Source organism: Gracilinanus agilis, chromosome 1 (genome assembly GCF_016433145.1).
Source record: "Gracilinanus agilis isolate LMUSP501 chromosome 1, AgileGrace, whole genome shotgun sequence".
Taxonomy (NCBI): domain Eukaryota; kingdom Metazoa; phylum Chordata; class Mammalia; order Didelphimorphia; family Didelphidae; genus Gracilinanus; species Gracilinanus agilis.
This window is the reverse complement of record NC_058130.1, coordinates 138,325,287-138,340,489: the sequence shown is the minus strand read 5'-3', so window position 1 is coordinate 138,340,489 and position 15,203 is coordinate 138,325,287. Positions and strand designations below refer to the sequence as shown.

Sequence of the window (15,203 nt, the reverse complement as noted above, 5' to 3'; positions counted from 1 at the left end):
GGTAGAGGAAGTGTTAGATGTAAAATCTATAAGGAAGTGATTATAATAGTCCAGACATATTATAAAAGCCTGAATTGGGATGGTGACAGTGAGGATGGAGAAGAGAAGTCAGATTCAAGAGATACTGTAAAGGAAAATCTAGCACAACCTGGTAATTAGATGGGAGTGAGAGGAGAAGGAAAAATTGGAGGCAGAGAGACCCAATGACTCAACAGTTTTGATGTTGAATGACTAGATGGATGGTAATATTGGTGGACAATGTTGTTTTTCAGTAAATTTTCAGTCACATCTGATTCTTCATGACCCCTTTTGAGTATTTTCTTGGCAAAGATATTGGGGTTGTTTCCCATTTACTTATCCGGTTCATTTTACAGATGGGGAAACTGAGGCAAAGAGTGAAGTGACTTGCCTAAGGTCACACATTTAGGAAGTGTCTAATACTAGATTTGAATTCAGGAAGAGGAGTCTTCCTGACTCTAACCCCTGCATTCTATCCACTGTTGTCACCTTGATATTAAAGAGCATTGGAAATTCTTAAAGGAAAATTGGTAGGGGGAAAGTAAGGAATTCAATTTTGCATTTGTTTAGTTGCATTTGTTCAGAGTTATGGCAAGAGTGTTGGTAACTGAGGCAAAATCATTTGGTGAAGGAAGGGGCTGGGAGGAGAGGTATACAGACCAAGCGAGGCAGAACGGAGTCAAGGATGATCCTTTGGATATAGACCCTGGAACCCTGCTTCTAGGAAGACCTTTAGGGTAGAAAGCAGAGTGGGACCAAGAGGGGAAGGTTCAGGCTTGATTGGTGTGCCCCTCTCTCTTCCCCAAATGAATGGCACACGTCTCCAGTCTTGGTACTGTTATATGGATCACAGAGTACAGCCTACTTTCTGGGAAAGGGCTGAACAGTTCTTCTCCCAGAGAATTCAGCCTTCAACTCCATAAAGACAGAACAGAGGAGGAATTCACAGTTGGAGGGAAATGGTCACCACAGCACACTGGGGGTGGTACCTCAGAGTCAAACAGGAGTTGGAGTGGTCATTCCTTTTAGGATAGAGATAGTGAATGACCTCAAGATCCTGGGAAGTCAGATAAGAGTCCCGCCACGGGAAAAAAGGAAACTTTACTTGTAAATCGATTGAGATATTGGCACCCTGGATCTAAGCTCTGGTCTCCTAATTCTAATTATGACTCTGTCCAAACTCACCCTTCTTTTTATTTACCCATTTCTATACTGTTAATATCAATGTGGCACCACTGGCAAAACCCTGGGCCTGGAGTCATGAAAACCTTATTAACTCTGACATAACAGATACTTACTAACTCTATGATACTGGGTAAATAATAACTTCTTCCTATTTCCTCCTGTAAAATGGGGATCCTAACAGCATCTATCTTCCAAAGTTTGTAAAGATCAAATAAGATGATATTTATAAAATACTTAGCACAGTGTTCCATACATAATGGGCACTAAATAAATGCTTATTCTCTTCTCTTCCCTACCAAATGTTAACAGAAAGGAAAGTTGTACTGTAACAGTGATGGTATGGTACAAACATTGGCCTGAATTTTGGTTGCCTCAGAGGTTTTTTAAAAAAATTTGACATTATTGTAGTTTGTGTGATACTGTTCTTTCAACTCTGTTTTGTTTACTTGGCATTGCTACATATAAACTGTCCCATGCTTCTCTATATTTTTCATGTTATCTTTACTTCTTATAATGCAAAAATTTTTTATTGCATTCATATACTATAATTTGTTCAGCCTTGTCCCAGTTGTTGGCTGCATATTTTGTTCCCAGCATTCATTTTCACAAATAATGTGACTTGAATATTTTGGTAGATAAGGATCTCTCCTCACTTTCAAATATCTCCTTGGATTTTAAGCCATAATGCCTCTAGGTTAAAATTTAGTGACTTTTCTTGGCAATTTCAAATTGTTTTTAAAGGGATTGAATCTATTCCTAACTCCACTTCACACATGAATTAACATGATGTTACTTCTATTAGTTCCTACCCTTCCTGGAGGTAGAAATATACCAAGGATCATCCTGATAAACTGAAAAGTTAGTAATAAACAACACTCAAAATAGGGGAGAATCTGGACCACTAACTAGTTGATTGAGGACTTTGATAATTCTGTTTCTGGTTAGCCCATCTGGATAGAGCATAGAAGCTGGTAATTGTATCAAATGGGATACTGTCTGAAGGGTCTTTAAAAATTGTAAACTGCCACATATATGACATCTGTCATTGGTAGGACTCAAAAGCTGGGGGACTCCATCAATATATATGCTTACTCTAAGCCTGGTGCGAATCTCCCCTCCATCCCTAAACCATACCTTAAGTGGAGATGTGTACAACATCTCATCTAGTTGTTCACCTTAACCATCTTACCATCTACCATATCAACGCTTTCCTCCTCTTCTAGAACAACCTTTTTAGATAGAACTGCCAGAAAAAGGCCTCCAGTCTCTGAGACAGTTGAGCTATTGAGCTTTGGAACTCCTGCCTTGGGCTAGTCATTGTGATTGGTACAGTGAATGTGTTCAAAGTCAACTAGCCCGTTATATTTGTTACCCCAGACTACTGCATGAGACCATGCTTCCAGTTGTCTTCCTTGGCCATCCTGAAGCAATATGCATACCACTTCTTAGATCCATTCCATTTCTTGCTCTGGGTTTAGAAATCAGGTTGTTAGTACCACTGTCCCTGGAATCTTCGTGTCATTTGACTGCCCTTTGGGTCAATCCACCATTCCTGTGTCTTCCTGACACTTCCTTCCTTCCCACCATGTTCATGTTGTCTCCTCTTTTTAGAATGTAAATTCCTTGAAAACAAGGATTATCTTAATTTTGAATTTCTAATCTCTATGCTTAACATGGTGCCCTGTACATAGTAATTGCTTAATAAATCTTTTTCTTCACTTATTCATTTATTAATACTTTTCATTAGTTGCTATGGGTCATAAGTTCATTCCCTGTAGTAGCTACTCTTATTTCTTATGATGATCCTCTTCCAACTGAGCTAGGCTGGTCCTCAGATGGCAAACTTTCCTTCCCTGGATGGATCTTTGAACTTGTTAATACTTACTAGAACTCTATGCTCTAGAACTCCTAATAAGAACAAAAATAACCCAAATTTGAATTTAATTGCTATAGGATCAGGAGAATCATCCTAGTTTAGGGAAAAGAACATACACTTGTATATAGATATTTTGGACAAAATTGGGCAATCTTCAGATTGCTTTTTGGCTGGATGTAGGAAGGAGATCAAAAATAAAATGGAATTAGTTGTTTATCATTTACCCCTTTCCCTTCTTTTCAGACTTCCCTCCCCGCCCCCAACCCCATTGCTGCATTGTGTAAGAGGAGAGGGGGAAAGGTACAAGGGGATTTTTTTTGGACAAATGTGTAATTTCTGTGACAAAGAACATTGGAGTTTCTAAATAATGGCTTTTACCAGAATGTTTTCCCAAAGAGGTAGGCACAGCATTAATGGGTTATTATTATTCTTGACTATTCTGAAGTTTTAAAACCTGAGGCAAGGTGTTCATAAGTAGGAAAAGTGTTCAGATGGCAGTGAGATTAAGTGCACACATTGTACATTTTTAGGGGGACAAAGGACAATTAGAGTTGCCAAAGGACATTTGAAATAATTTAACTCCGCCCCTTTCCTTTATAAATGAGAAAATTGAGGCCCAGAGAGTTAAAATAACCAAGGACTTTGGTAGCAGAGCTAGAACCTGAAGTCAGAATTATTTCCACATCACTATTCCAACTCTTCATTATTTTCATATAGATATAGAAATCTTTAACTCTATTTCCTCAAGTAGGTCAGAGAATTCAGAGCTACAAGGACTTTGTAGATCATCTTATTCATCACCCTCAACTGAAAGGTGAGGAAACTGAGTCTCAGAGAGATACATGACTTTTCTGAAGTCATCCAGGTAAAAAGTAGTAGAAGAATTCAAATTTAAGTGCCATGACTCCAAATTGAGTGCCCTTCCCATTATATCAAATTTTATTCATGAGCTAGAGAATTCTAAAAAGGAGAAGTAATGTGTCCAAGTCCACTCAGGCAGTGAGGGAGTGAGCTAGGGATTCGAATCCATGTCTTCAGGTTTAAAGTCTGATATTCTTTCTCTCTCATCACAGCTAACCAATTAGAGACATCAGAAACTCTATTAAGATCTTAAAATGAGGTTATAATTCTGCTCAATGGATGAAAAAAATCTCAGAGGCATATTCTATTCATTGGATAACAGCTACACATCAGAGTTTATTTTCTTTTCCAGCTGATGATGACAAGAGAATCATCTGGCTTTTTCCTGAGTTATCTCCATTAGACCAATCATAGCAATTACATAACACAATGACCAGCTCTGGAATTAGTGCCATGGGCTAACTTTCAGGTGGATTCATTAGAGTATATCTGAGCTCTAGTTTCCATTGGGACCTCCTAGAGTCATAGAATATTAGAGCAAGCAAGGAAATTAGAACACGAAACACAAGATGTGAGATCAGGAAGAGAATTTAGAATACAGAATTTTTAGAACAGAAATGGTAACTCCAAACAGAACAGACTGAGCAAAAAGGGAACTTAATATTTAGAATGCCAGAGCAAAAAGGGAACCTAGAACATAGAACACAGGATGTCAGAGCAAGAAAAGACTTCATAGTTTATCTAGTCCAATCCCTTTTTAAATTTCCCAAATGGGAAAACTGAGGTTCAGAGAAGGGAGGGACTTTTCTAATGTCATGTAGTGGGGTGGTAGCAGTCATCTCTCAAATTCTAGATTTCTTGCCTCTTTTCAAGGCACTGTGCATCTGATCCAGTAATGGACTGATTTGCTGAAAGCTACAATCATTTGTGAAGGGGTAGCTGGGTGGCAAAGTGGATGGAGCACCAGACCTAGAGTCAGGAAGACTCATCTTCCAGAGTTCAAATCTGGCCTCAGACACTTACTAGCTGTGTGACTGTGGGCAGGTCACTTAATCCTGTTTGCCTCAGTTTCCTCATATGTAAAATGAACTGGAGAAGGAAATGGCAAACTACTCTTATACCTTTGCCAAGAAAACCCCACAAGGGGTCAGAAGAGTCAGACATAATTGAACAACAAGACGACAACACAACCGTCTAAAAAAATTTCATTAAAAAAATACTCCTTGGGGGCAACTGGGTGGATTGGGAGTCAAGCCTAGAGACCGGGAGGTCCTAGGTTAAAATCTGGCCTCAGACACTTCCCAGCTGTGTGACCCTGGGCAAGTCACTTGACCCCCATTGCCCACCCTTACCACTTTTCCACCTAAGAGCCAATACACAGAAGTTAAGGGTTAAAAAAATACTCCTTTCTTTTCCAACTATAAAAATAAACAAACAAACAAATAAATAAAAAATTAAAAATCTCCCTGAATGGGACCTGTACTCATGGAAATTTCCTTCCATCAGCACTTTTAATCCAATATAATTCTCAGTCCATTTGAGGTTAGCATTTCTGCAATCATCGGGTTCAGGTGCATTTAACCTCTGACCTGTGTATAAAATGTCCTGATAGACTTATTGCTAAAATGTATGAGTACAGTTTTGCAGAGAAATTTATGGCTGAAGCCTAAATCTTGATCTCTATCCTTTTTTCTGTTGATTCTGAAGGCATGAGAAATTGTAGAGGCTGGGACCAGAGCTTGACATTTGTTTAAGTGATTTAGGATGGAGGAGGAATGTTGCAGATGGGATGGGCTTTGCAGAGTTAACATCTTATTTCTTCCAAAGCAGCCACGCTTTCTCCTTATAGAGAATGGAGGATTTCTACTTCATTTCCCTTAAAATCTTTTCAAATATAAATCAAGTGATTCTATCTTTTAAATGTGAATAAATGATAATCCAACCCCTTTTAGGCACAGATTTTTTTTTCCCAGCAGATGAGGAGGTCAAGGTCATCTTCTACAGCAATAGATTATGATACTCAAAAATTAGGATTATGGATGGAAAACCAATGAGATCTTCTAATCTATCCTTTCTCCTCATTTTATAGATGAGGAAACCGAGGCCTCAGAGGAATGAGATAAGTTCTCCCAGCTAGTAGCAGAGGGAGACTTTGAGTTTGATCCTGGGAAAGTTACTTAACTCTCTGAGCATCAGTGTCTTCATCAGTAAAGTGAAGGAATTGGATTTAAAGACCTCTGAGGTACCATCCAATGCATGACTATAGAGGATTATGAGATGTCGCTGTACAGGTCATGGGGATGATGCGTAAGCCACCCTTTTTGCTTGGAGGGAACTAATAGATTTTTTGGGAGAGATAAGAACTATAACAGGCAGATGCAGTAGCAAGTAATGTGTGCCAAGAACCAAGTGAATGATTCAGAGGGAAAAGTTCTACAGGAACTCCCAGAAGGGAAAGCTAAGTGTAGGCTGGAGTGGTCAGCTTATGCTTCCTGGAGGGGGTGGCACCAAGGGAAAACCAAACTATGGGGAAATCATCTTCCTTATCTTCAATGATAAGATTTTACAAATGAAGAGACTGAGGTTCAGAGATGTTTAATGAGTTACTAGGAAGTAGAAATGCCACTATTTGAACTTGCACCCTTTGATCCTAAAACCAGTGTCTTTTTTCCTCACCTTGCTTGATGTTCATCACATTTTCCTTGACCACTTAAGTGCTGTTGTTGTTCCGTCCCCATAACTGCATGATCCCATTTGGAGTTTTCTTGGCAAAGATACTGGAATGGTTTGCCATTCCTTTCTCCTCTGCAGATGAGGAAATTGAGGTCAAGAAGATGAACTGACTTGCTGAGGGTCACACAGTCAGTAAGTGTTGGAGGTGGGATTTGAACTCATGATGATGAGTCTTCTTGCTTCCAGGCCAGGTGCTTTATTCATTGTACCATCTAACTACTGTGACTGATTAGATACAAATGGGTTTACATTGAAACATACCCTGTCCTAGGTGCTATAGAAGGATTAGAAAGAGAAGATAATTTCCTTTGAGAAACTCATAGACCAGATGGAGAGGAATATGAAAGGATCAGAGAAGCATTAAACTAAATTGTAATAGTGACTTCATAGGCAAGAGGTGGAAGTAATTCAAGTAGTCATGTCTGATCATGTCACACCCTTGCTCAAGAATCTCTAGTGAGTCCCTATTTCCTCAAAATACAAATTCCTTAGCTTGGCATTTAAAGTCCTTCAACAATTGGCCTTCCTTTTCATATTTATTTCATAATATTCTCTTCACAAATTCTGTATTACAGCCAGTACAATGGATAGAGAATTGGGCCTGGAGTCAGAAAGACTTATTTTTATGGATTTAAAACTGGCTTCTAGTACTTGCTAGCTGTGTGACCTTGGGCAAATCACTTAATCTTGGTTGCCTCAGTTTCCTCATTTGTAAAGTAAGCTGGAGAAGGAAATGACAAACCACTCCAGAGTCTTTGCCAAGAATATCCAAAAGGTGTCATGAAAAGTAAGACACAACAAAAAATGACTCAACAACAAAAGTTGAGATCTTGTATCACTAAGTCCCCTTCCTGTCTGAACTTGGCATTTCATTCCAGTCTTGTACCTCTGTGCCCCATGTTTGGAACATGTTCTACTTTCCTTCTGGCCACATAGGATCTTTTTTTTTAAACTCTTACCTCCCATTTTAGAATCAATACTAAGTATGGATTCCAATGCAGAAGAGTGTTACGGGCAGGGTAACTGGGAATAAGGGTCTTTCCCAGGGTCATATGGCTAGGAAGTATCTGAGGCCAGATTTGAACCCAAGACCTCCTATCTCCAGGCTTGACTCTCAGCCCACTGAGCCACCTAGCTGCTTCCCCTGGCTCCCTAGGATCTTTAGCTTCCTTCAAGGTTCAGCTCAGGTGTCACATCGTATCAGGAGACTTTCCTGATCCTCCTATTGACAAATATTCTCTTCTTCCCTCAACTATCTCTTATTGACCTGTTTGTTAATATGTATGTGCCCCAGTAGAATGTAAACTCCTTGAGAGGAGGAACATTTTTTCCTTTGTATCCCAAGTACCTAGCAGAGAGCTTATGCTTAGTAGATTACTAAATGATAGTGAGAAGAAGTTCAGGGTTGGAATTATAGCTTCATAGAATGGCAGAGCTATCAGGAACCTTAGAGATTATTTAGCATAATGCCTTTATTTTATAAGTGGGGAACAAGCCCTGCGAGGAAAAGTGCTTATGTTAACATCATTTATTAGCAGTAGAGACTTAACTCAGACTCAGCCCTCCTGGCTCTTAGTGGAGGGTGTTTTCCATTAAAGGCACTATCTTTTTTTCTTGGAGGAGATGGGGCTTGAGGAGAGCCTTGAAGAATAGACAAGGGTAAGATAGGAAGAGAGGAGAAAATGGGAATGAATTCAAGATGGTATGAGCATAATGAAAGGAGAGAGTAAAGGCCTGTCCTGGATGATTCTGAGGATGGCTTTTGAGGACTGATTAGGGAAAAGTTAAGTTTATGGGATAGAACCTGAGTAGGATTTTGTAAAACTTACAGAAGATTTTACTTGATTAAAAAACAAAACAAACCCTACCTTCTATTTTAGAATCAATACTATGTATTGGCCCTAAGGCAAAAAAAGCAGTAAGGGCTAGGCAATGGGAGTTAAATGACTTGCCCAAGGTCACACAGAAGAAATGTTGGAGGCCAGATTTGAGCCTAGGACTTCTCTTCTCTAAGCCTGGGGCTCTATCCATTGAGCCACCTAATTTATTTTTATATGATAAGATTATCAGCAATAGGAAGCCATTGAAGGTTCTTGAATAAGGAAAAGACTGGGAAGATGACTTCATAAAATTGGTCTTTTGAGAAGATGATGTGGGAAAAATGTAAAAAATGTATTAAAAGAAGGAGAAACTGGAAGCAAAGAAGCTCTTGTGGTCTTTCATGGATGGGGAGGGATGGAGAATGAGAAAAATATTCTTCACAAGTGGGAACTGATTGAATTTGAGTGTTTCCTATAATTCAGTTAGATGAAAATTTGTGTTTTCTCCCCAACACTAGCTTCCCATGAGCAGTGGTTTATTTCTTTTCTATCAACCTACTTGAGACTTGTTTTCCAAACAATTTGCTTAATGCAAAAATCCGGACTGATACCATAGCTAATGTGATTTATGATACAATGAGTAATCCAGCAGTTACATGAGAGGTTTGGAGTAAGGGATAGGAGGGTGGGGGCGGGGGTGGGCAATGAGGAAATAGAAACATGATTCCAGAATATGGTTATTTTAACAAAAATACTCTGAGTTTCCCTCTAATTAATTTATTTTCTTGTTTTCACTTTACTTTTAGAAACAAGATGTCTGAACTGTAGCTTTTCTCAGCCCTGGGGGACAAAAGGAATGAGACCATGGATCCACTATATTCCCTGTCAGCTGGTGGCCTGGATGGCAGTCTTCAAGAAGGAAATTTTTCCTCTGCTTTCAACAGCAGTGAGAATACAACAATAGCCGTGTTGCCTCCTGTGTCCGCTGTTCGCGCGGTGATCATCCCCATCATCTACCTCCTCGTGTGCATGATTGGACTCGGTGGCAATGCTCTGGTCATTTATGTGGTCTTGCGGTATGCTAAGATGAAGACTGTCACCAATATCTACATCCTCAATTTAGCTGTAGCTGATGTCCTCTTCATGCTGGGCCTGCCATTCATTGCCACACAAAATGCCATCTCCTACTGGCCCTTTGGCACCTTTCTATGCAGGCTTGTGATGACTGTGGATAGCATTAATCAGTTTACCAGTATTTTCTGTCTTACCGTCATGAGCATGGATCGGTACCTGGCTGTGGTCCACCCCATCAAGTCTACCAAGTGGCGCCGCCCTAGGATAGCTAGGCTCATCAGTGCTGCTGTGTGGACCTTTTCATTACTAATGTCCCTTCCCTTCATCATATTTGCCGATGTCCAGGAAGATTGGAATACTTGTAACATCAACTGGCCTGAACCAGTGAATATCTGGGGGGCAGTCTTCATCATCTACGCCTCTGTCCTAGGGTTCTTTGGACCCTTGCTGGTAATCTGCCTCTGCTATTTGCTCATTGTGATCAAGGTCAAGTCTTCAGGGGTCCGAGTGGGTTCCACCCGGCGGAGGAGGTCAGAGAGGAAAGTGACCAGGATGGTGGTCATCATTGTTGTCGTCTTTGTGTTTTGCTGGCTGCCATTTTACATCCTGAACATTGTCAATCTGGTTTTTATCCTGCCTGAAGAAGCTGCCTCTACAGGTGTGTATTTCTTTGTGGTGATCCTCTCCTATGCCAATAGTTGTGCCAACCCCATCCTGTACGGGTTCCTATCTGACAACTTCAAGCAGAGCTTTCAGAAGGTCCTGTGCCTCCGAAAAGGCTATGGGGTTGAAGATGGTGACCCCACTGACCACAGGCTGGAGAAGAGCAGCCGCCTGCAGGAAGCCATGCTCTCCTCAAGAAATACAGAATTCAATGGCCACATGCAAACAAGCAAGGTGTAAAGGAGCTCCTCCGGGAAGTGTAAAGATGACAGCTTGCTGGGAGGAAGATCCCAAGAACCCTGCATAGGAGTTAAAACAGGAGAACTCTGAAACCCCAGATATAGAGAATCTCCACACTCCATTTACTCCTAAGTCTAAGGACTAAGTTTGTGGAATTATGGGGTCCCTCATTGGGAATGGATAGTGGGGAAGAGACAAAACGCTTGTCGAAGCTATTTATTGTACATTGCTAGTCTTGTCACCATGATGTATTTCAAAATTCATCTGTTGCTTAAACATTGCTTCCTCTGAAATTTATATTTTGTAAGAGTATAGATCTGGCATGATACCTACTAATAGTAATTACTTTGTTGTTTTGAAAGACTTGAGGGAGGGGAGAGTGAAGATTTCTAATTCTCACAGAGATTTCCCCTCACCTTCTACATCTGCCATGTTTAGTGAATCTATGACTTTGGACAAGTCTCTGGGCCTTTGCTTTCCTTTGTAAAATGAGCAGGTTGGACTGATTGATCTCTAGGGTCCCTTCTACCTTTAAATTTGATGCTGCTATTCCCAGGAATGCTGATAGTCTTTGGGATAATTGGGAAGGGAATTTGGTAGACAACCTCTGCCATTCCCAATTTCAAATAAATCTGAGTGCAGAGAATTAGGCGGTACAGGGGTTAGCATGGGTGCATGCAAACTTTAGCTAAGAAGTGGATCCTTGTTCTTTATGGAGTCATGGGATTTAAGTCCCCACTCCATTCTCCTTAAGAACGAAAGGAATTTGAGGGCATTTTGTGCATCATGTGGTCACTTTTTGAACCCTCATGAAGACAAGTACCAAGCCAGATACTGGGTAGTTCCCTGAAGAATCAAACTGGCAAATATTTCTTTGAATCTTTTTCTCTGCTGCCCCCTCTCCCTTTTTCCTTTTGAAAATTGGGAGGGTGGAAATCTAGATACCAAATCTGACTTGTTTCAAAAATAATACTTGACGGGGAACAGAAACAAACAAATCGATGACCTCTTAAGCAATGTTTTTAATGAAGCTGTTGGGTACATTAGAATGTTTGCTGATAACCCTCAGTGACATCAAATATTGATTGTTGTCCAGTCGACAAGCGGCTATCACATGAGCCTTGTGTCTGCTTCAGTTCTGTATTGTAGAAACCGGAATTAAAATGGTATTTCATGAAATGAAAGAGAATTTGAATTTCTCCTCACTGAGTTAGGGGAGTCCCTGCCATTTCTTGTCATTGACATACAAAGGGAAACAAGATGAGTACCATTTCCACCCTGGATGCCATTTTAGTCCTATTTGACTGTCAGAGGCTAAGGCAACCCTCTGGGGAGGGGGTATATTTTCTACATCTGTGAAGTGGAAGGGCTGAAGTAGGATTCAAAAGAAGATGTTGCAGTGCAATGGCTGCCATTGGCTTGTGGTGCCATATTGATTAGGTGTTAACAGATACAGCCTTAGCGGAACTGAAATTTAATGATCATAAACAAAGGTATGGGTAGGCCTGTTTCCAAGTTGTCAGTCGATACTAGGTCAGGACTCCCAACTCAGATTAGAGTTCTTTCTACCACTCTACAATCAATAAATGTTTGCTGATCAAATATGAACTCCAGTTTATTCTTTAGCCTTCACCATGTACACAGACTTAAATGGGAGAGTTCCTTTCCTCCTCCCATACCTCTAGGATGTTCTCACCCAGCATCCCTGAGTCTCTTTTCAGCATCTGTCTTAGATTGTATTTCTGAATCACTGGAATATTTGCAGAATGTTTGAGTAAAACTTCCTTATTCAAAAGGTTTAACAATATGGTTGCCATTTACATGGAATACACAGGCGGAAGCAAACCCTTCCTCAAGAAGTTTTGGTTCTCTTCAAATTTCCTCATAAGGTCCATGAACATCATAATTCTATTTTAAAGACAATGGAGAGTGTTGAGGACTCCTGGACTCTAGTTCTAGCCTGATAATTACAGCCTATATAACTTGGACTTCCCTCCTCAGCCTCAGTTTATTTATCTGAAAAATGATAGTATTATTCTAAATACCCTTTCAGGTCTCTTCTGCTTTTTAATCCTAGGCATCCCTAACATCCAAGTTTTATCAAGTTCAACAGTCCTTGACTAGCCACTTTGACTCTTCTGTCATGCACCCTAGGTTTTTAGGGTACAGTTTTATTTTTTTAAACCCTTAACTTCTGTGTATTGGCTCCTAGGTGGAAGAGTGGTAAGGGTGGGCAATGGGGGTCAAGTGACTTGCCCAGGGTCACACAGCTAGGAAGTGTCTGAGGCTGGATTTGAACCTAGGACCTCCCATCTCTAGGCCTGACTGTCAATCCACTGAGCTACCCAGCTGCCCCCTAGGGTAAAGTTTTAGATTGTCTGATTAAAGGACCAAAGACTGATTTGTCTTTAGAGGAATTAGTATTTATGGGGTTGAGAAGACTAGGAATCTCTTTTCCTCTGTGATAGGAATTCGCTTTCTCTAAAAAGCAACAAAATTGTCCCTGTAACTTGACTGGCCTCTGTTTTCCTTGATAGAGGCCTCTTGTTACCTAAAGACACAAAAAGTCCTACCAATGTGGAGTGAGGACCTCTCTAACTTAGTGGATTTCCGAATACCATGGGAAGTACTATGCCCTACCCTACTAATGATATGCATTTCCATTATGGAATAGAGGGAAGGCTGGATCCAGAGAAACTAAATATTTCTATGTGATTATTGATATCTTTCCTGTTTTCGGGCAAATTGAATCTTCTTTTATTTAATTGTTGCATGACTTCTAAATGCTTCATTTTGCCCCAACATTGAACCTAAATTAAGAAGGATATTTTTGCATTAGGTCCATCTCTAGGGAATTAAATTTGGGAAAGGAGTTGATTTAGACAGACTTAAGTGAATAATAATGATAGCTAACTGACCCCTGGATTTCACATTGCTCCTATAGACTAATTGGCAAATGACAGCTCATTATGAGGGAATTAGCAGACATATTATTATCCCAGTTTTCTAAAGGAGGATCTGAGATTTAAAGTGAGAGAGTGAAAGATAAAATGTCAGATTACCTGAAATTGTACAACAAATAAGAAGTAGAGATGAGAATCAAACCTGCTTCCTTATTTAGAGATTGATAGACTCAAGGTCTGGAAGAACTGTGGAGTCGCCTACCTGAAGCAAAAATCTCCTGTACAAGAGCTCTGACAAATGATCACCAGCCTTCCCCAGGAAGACTTCTAGTTATAACTATTTTCACCCACTAAACCTGGTTTTGACCTCTAGGGCCAAGCACAAATCTAATCCCTTTTCCATTAAATCATTTTTCAAATATTTGAAGATAGTACATTCCCTGCACCCTAAGTCGCCTCTTCTACAGACTAAACACCTCCATTCCATTAACCCTTGAATGTAGCATGGTTTTGAAACCCCTTAACATTTTGGTCACTACCTCTGTCATTACAACTTGTCAACATATATGTCCTCTCCTTTGCAAAAATTTAAAAGAACAAAAATGAAAATTAATAAATTTAGTGCCAGATAAACACTTGGAAGATTCAGGCAAGACAACAACAACAAGCTCACACCAAGATTTCCCCTTGATTATTTAGGTAATTTGAACCTTAGACAGGCTTATTTCCTGTCCTCTTAATCTGTTTATTTCTCTCTTTTTCCATTGCCCATATTTCCTGCCATTTTGCAATAGGGAGAACCTACCTGGAGAAGCTATATCTCTACTGTCAAAATGAAGATATAATGGAAAAAGCATTGGGCTGGGCAACAGTTTCCCTATCTATATAATATAGGATTAGACATTCTCTAGAGTCTCTTCAATTCTAATACTTAGTTAATAATTAATTGATTTTTATACAGTCCATTAAGGTTTACAGTGTTTTACATACATGATGTTATTTGATCCTTAGAAAAACAGAGAGATACAGGTATTAGCATCATCCTGACTTTTTAGATGAGGAAAATGGCAATCAGAGAGGTTAAGTGTTATACTGATAATCCTTTAACTAGTCAAGTACCAAAGGTGACATTTGAACTCAGAGTCTTCCTGACTCCAGGTTTAGTACAGAAATAAAAAAATAAAAAACGTTGATAGTGAATTACTAGGTACTTAGGTGGTATGATTCTTAGGGCCAGTTAGCAGAAGTCCTCAGGCTTGGGAAGCCCAGAGAGAAAGCAACAAGCTACCACACTGATGTAACTCAGGGTTTTATTTAAACAAGGACAGGTAGGGGAGAGGGGATTGGGACATTCTAACTAGACATAGAAACTTAATCCCTCCCACCAAAATCCAGTAGTCTTAAACAGATGGTATCTACACTAAATCTCTACCTAAAGATCCCAGCTGCCTGTCATATCTCCTTAACCAAATTCCCTCCCCTTTTACTAGTTATTAGAGTAAGGGGAGGCTAGAAGATAAACAGGTCCACAGGGTCAAAAGGGAGATGTCTCACAGACGGTGGTCCTCTGGAGTTTGACAAGAGTCCCAGCAGAAACCATAGAAGTAACAGGAATGCACAGGAAACAAACAGGCATAGATGTAAATCCACCGAGAAGGGGAGTAATGGTTTAACTCACACAGTCCACCTGAGGAGTTTAGAAACCACTCTCAACCACTTCCCAGAAGGTAAACTGCTTGCAGGAGAAGTCCACACACACTGTCTCCCTCAAGAGAGAAAGTCCAACCAACTATTCCTCCAGCGTCACTATCTTTCCAGGGTTCTGGAACT

At 40.1% G+C, this 15,203-nt stretch overlaps 1 protein-coding gene across 1 annotated transcript; it reads left to right on the top strand.

Annotated features, from left to right (window-relative positions):
* The first annotated feature begins 9,357 nt into the window (after positions 1–9,357).
* SSTR5 (somatostatin receptor 5) lies at positions 9,358–10,553 on the top strand. The gene has a single exon (XM_044677641.1). It carries the CDS (start codon positions 9,358–9,360, stop codon positions 10,468–10,470), a length of 1,113 nt encoding a protein of 370 aa, XP_044533576.1. The 3' UTR covers positions 10,471–10,553.
* The last annotated feature ends 4,650 nt before the right edge of the window (positions 10,554–15,203 follow it).

Bases quoted from the DNA above. Each gene is read 5' to 3' on its own strand.
- SSTR5 (XM_044677641.1), top strand. From the start codon at position 9,358: ATGGATCCACTATATTCCCTGTCAGCTGGTGGCCTGGATGGCAGTCTT.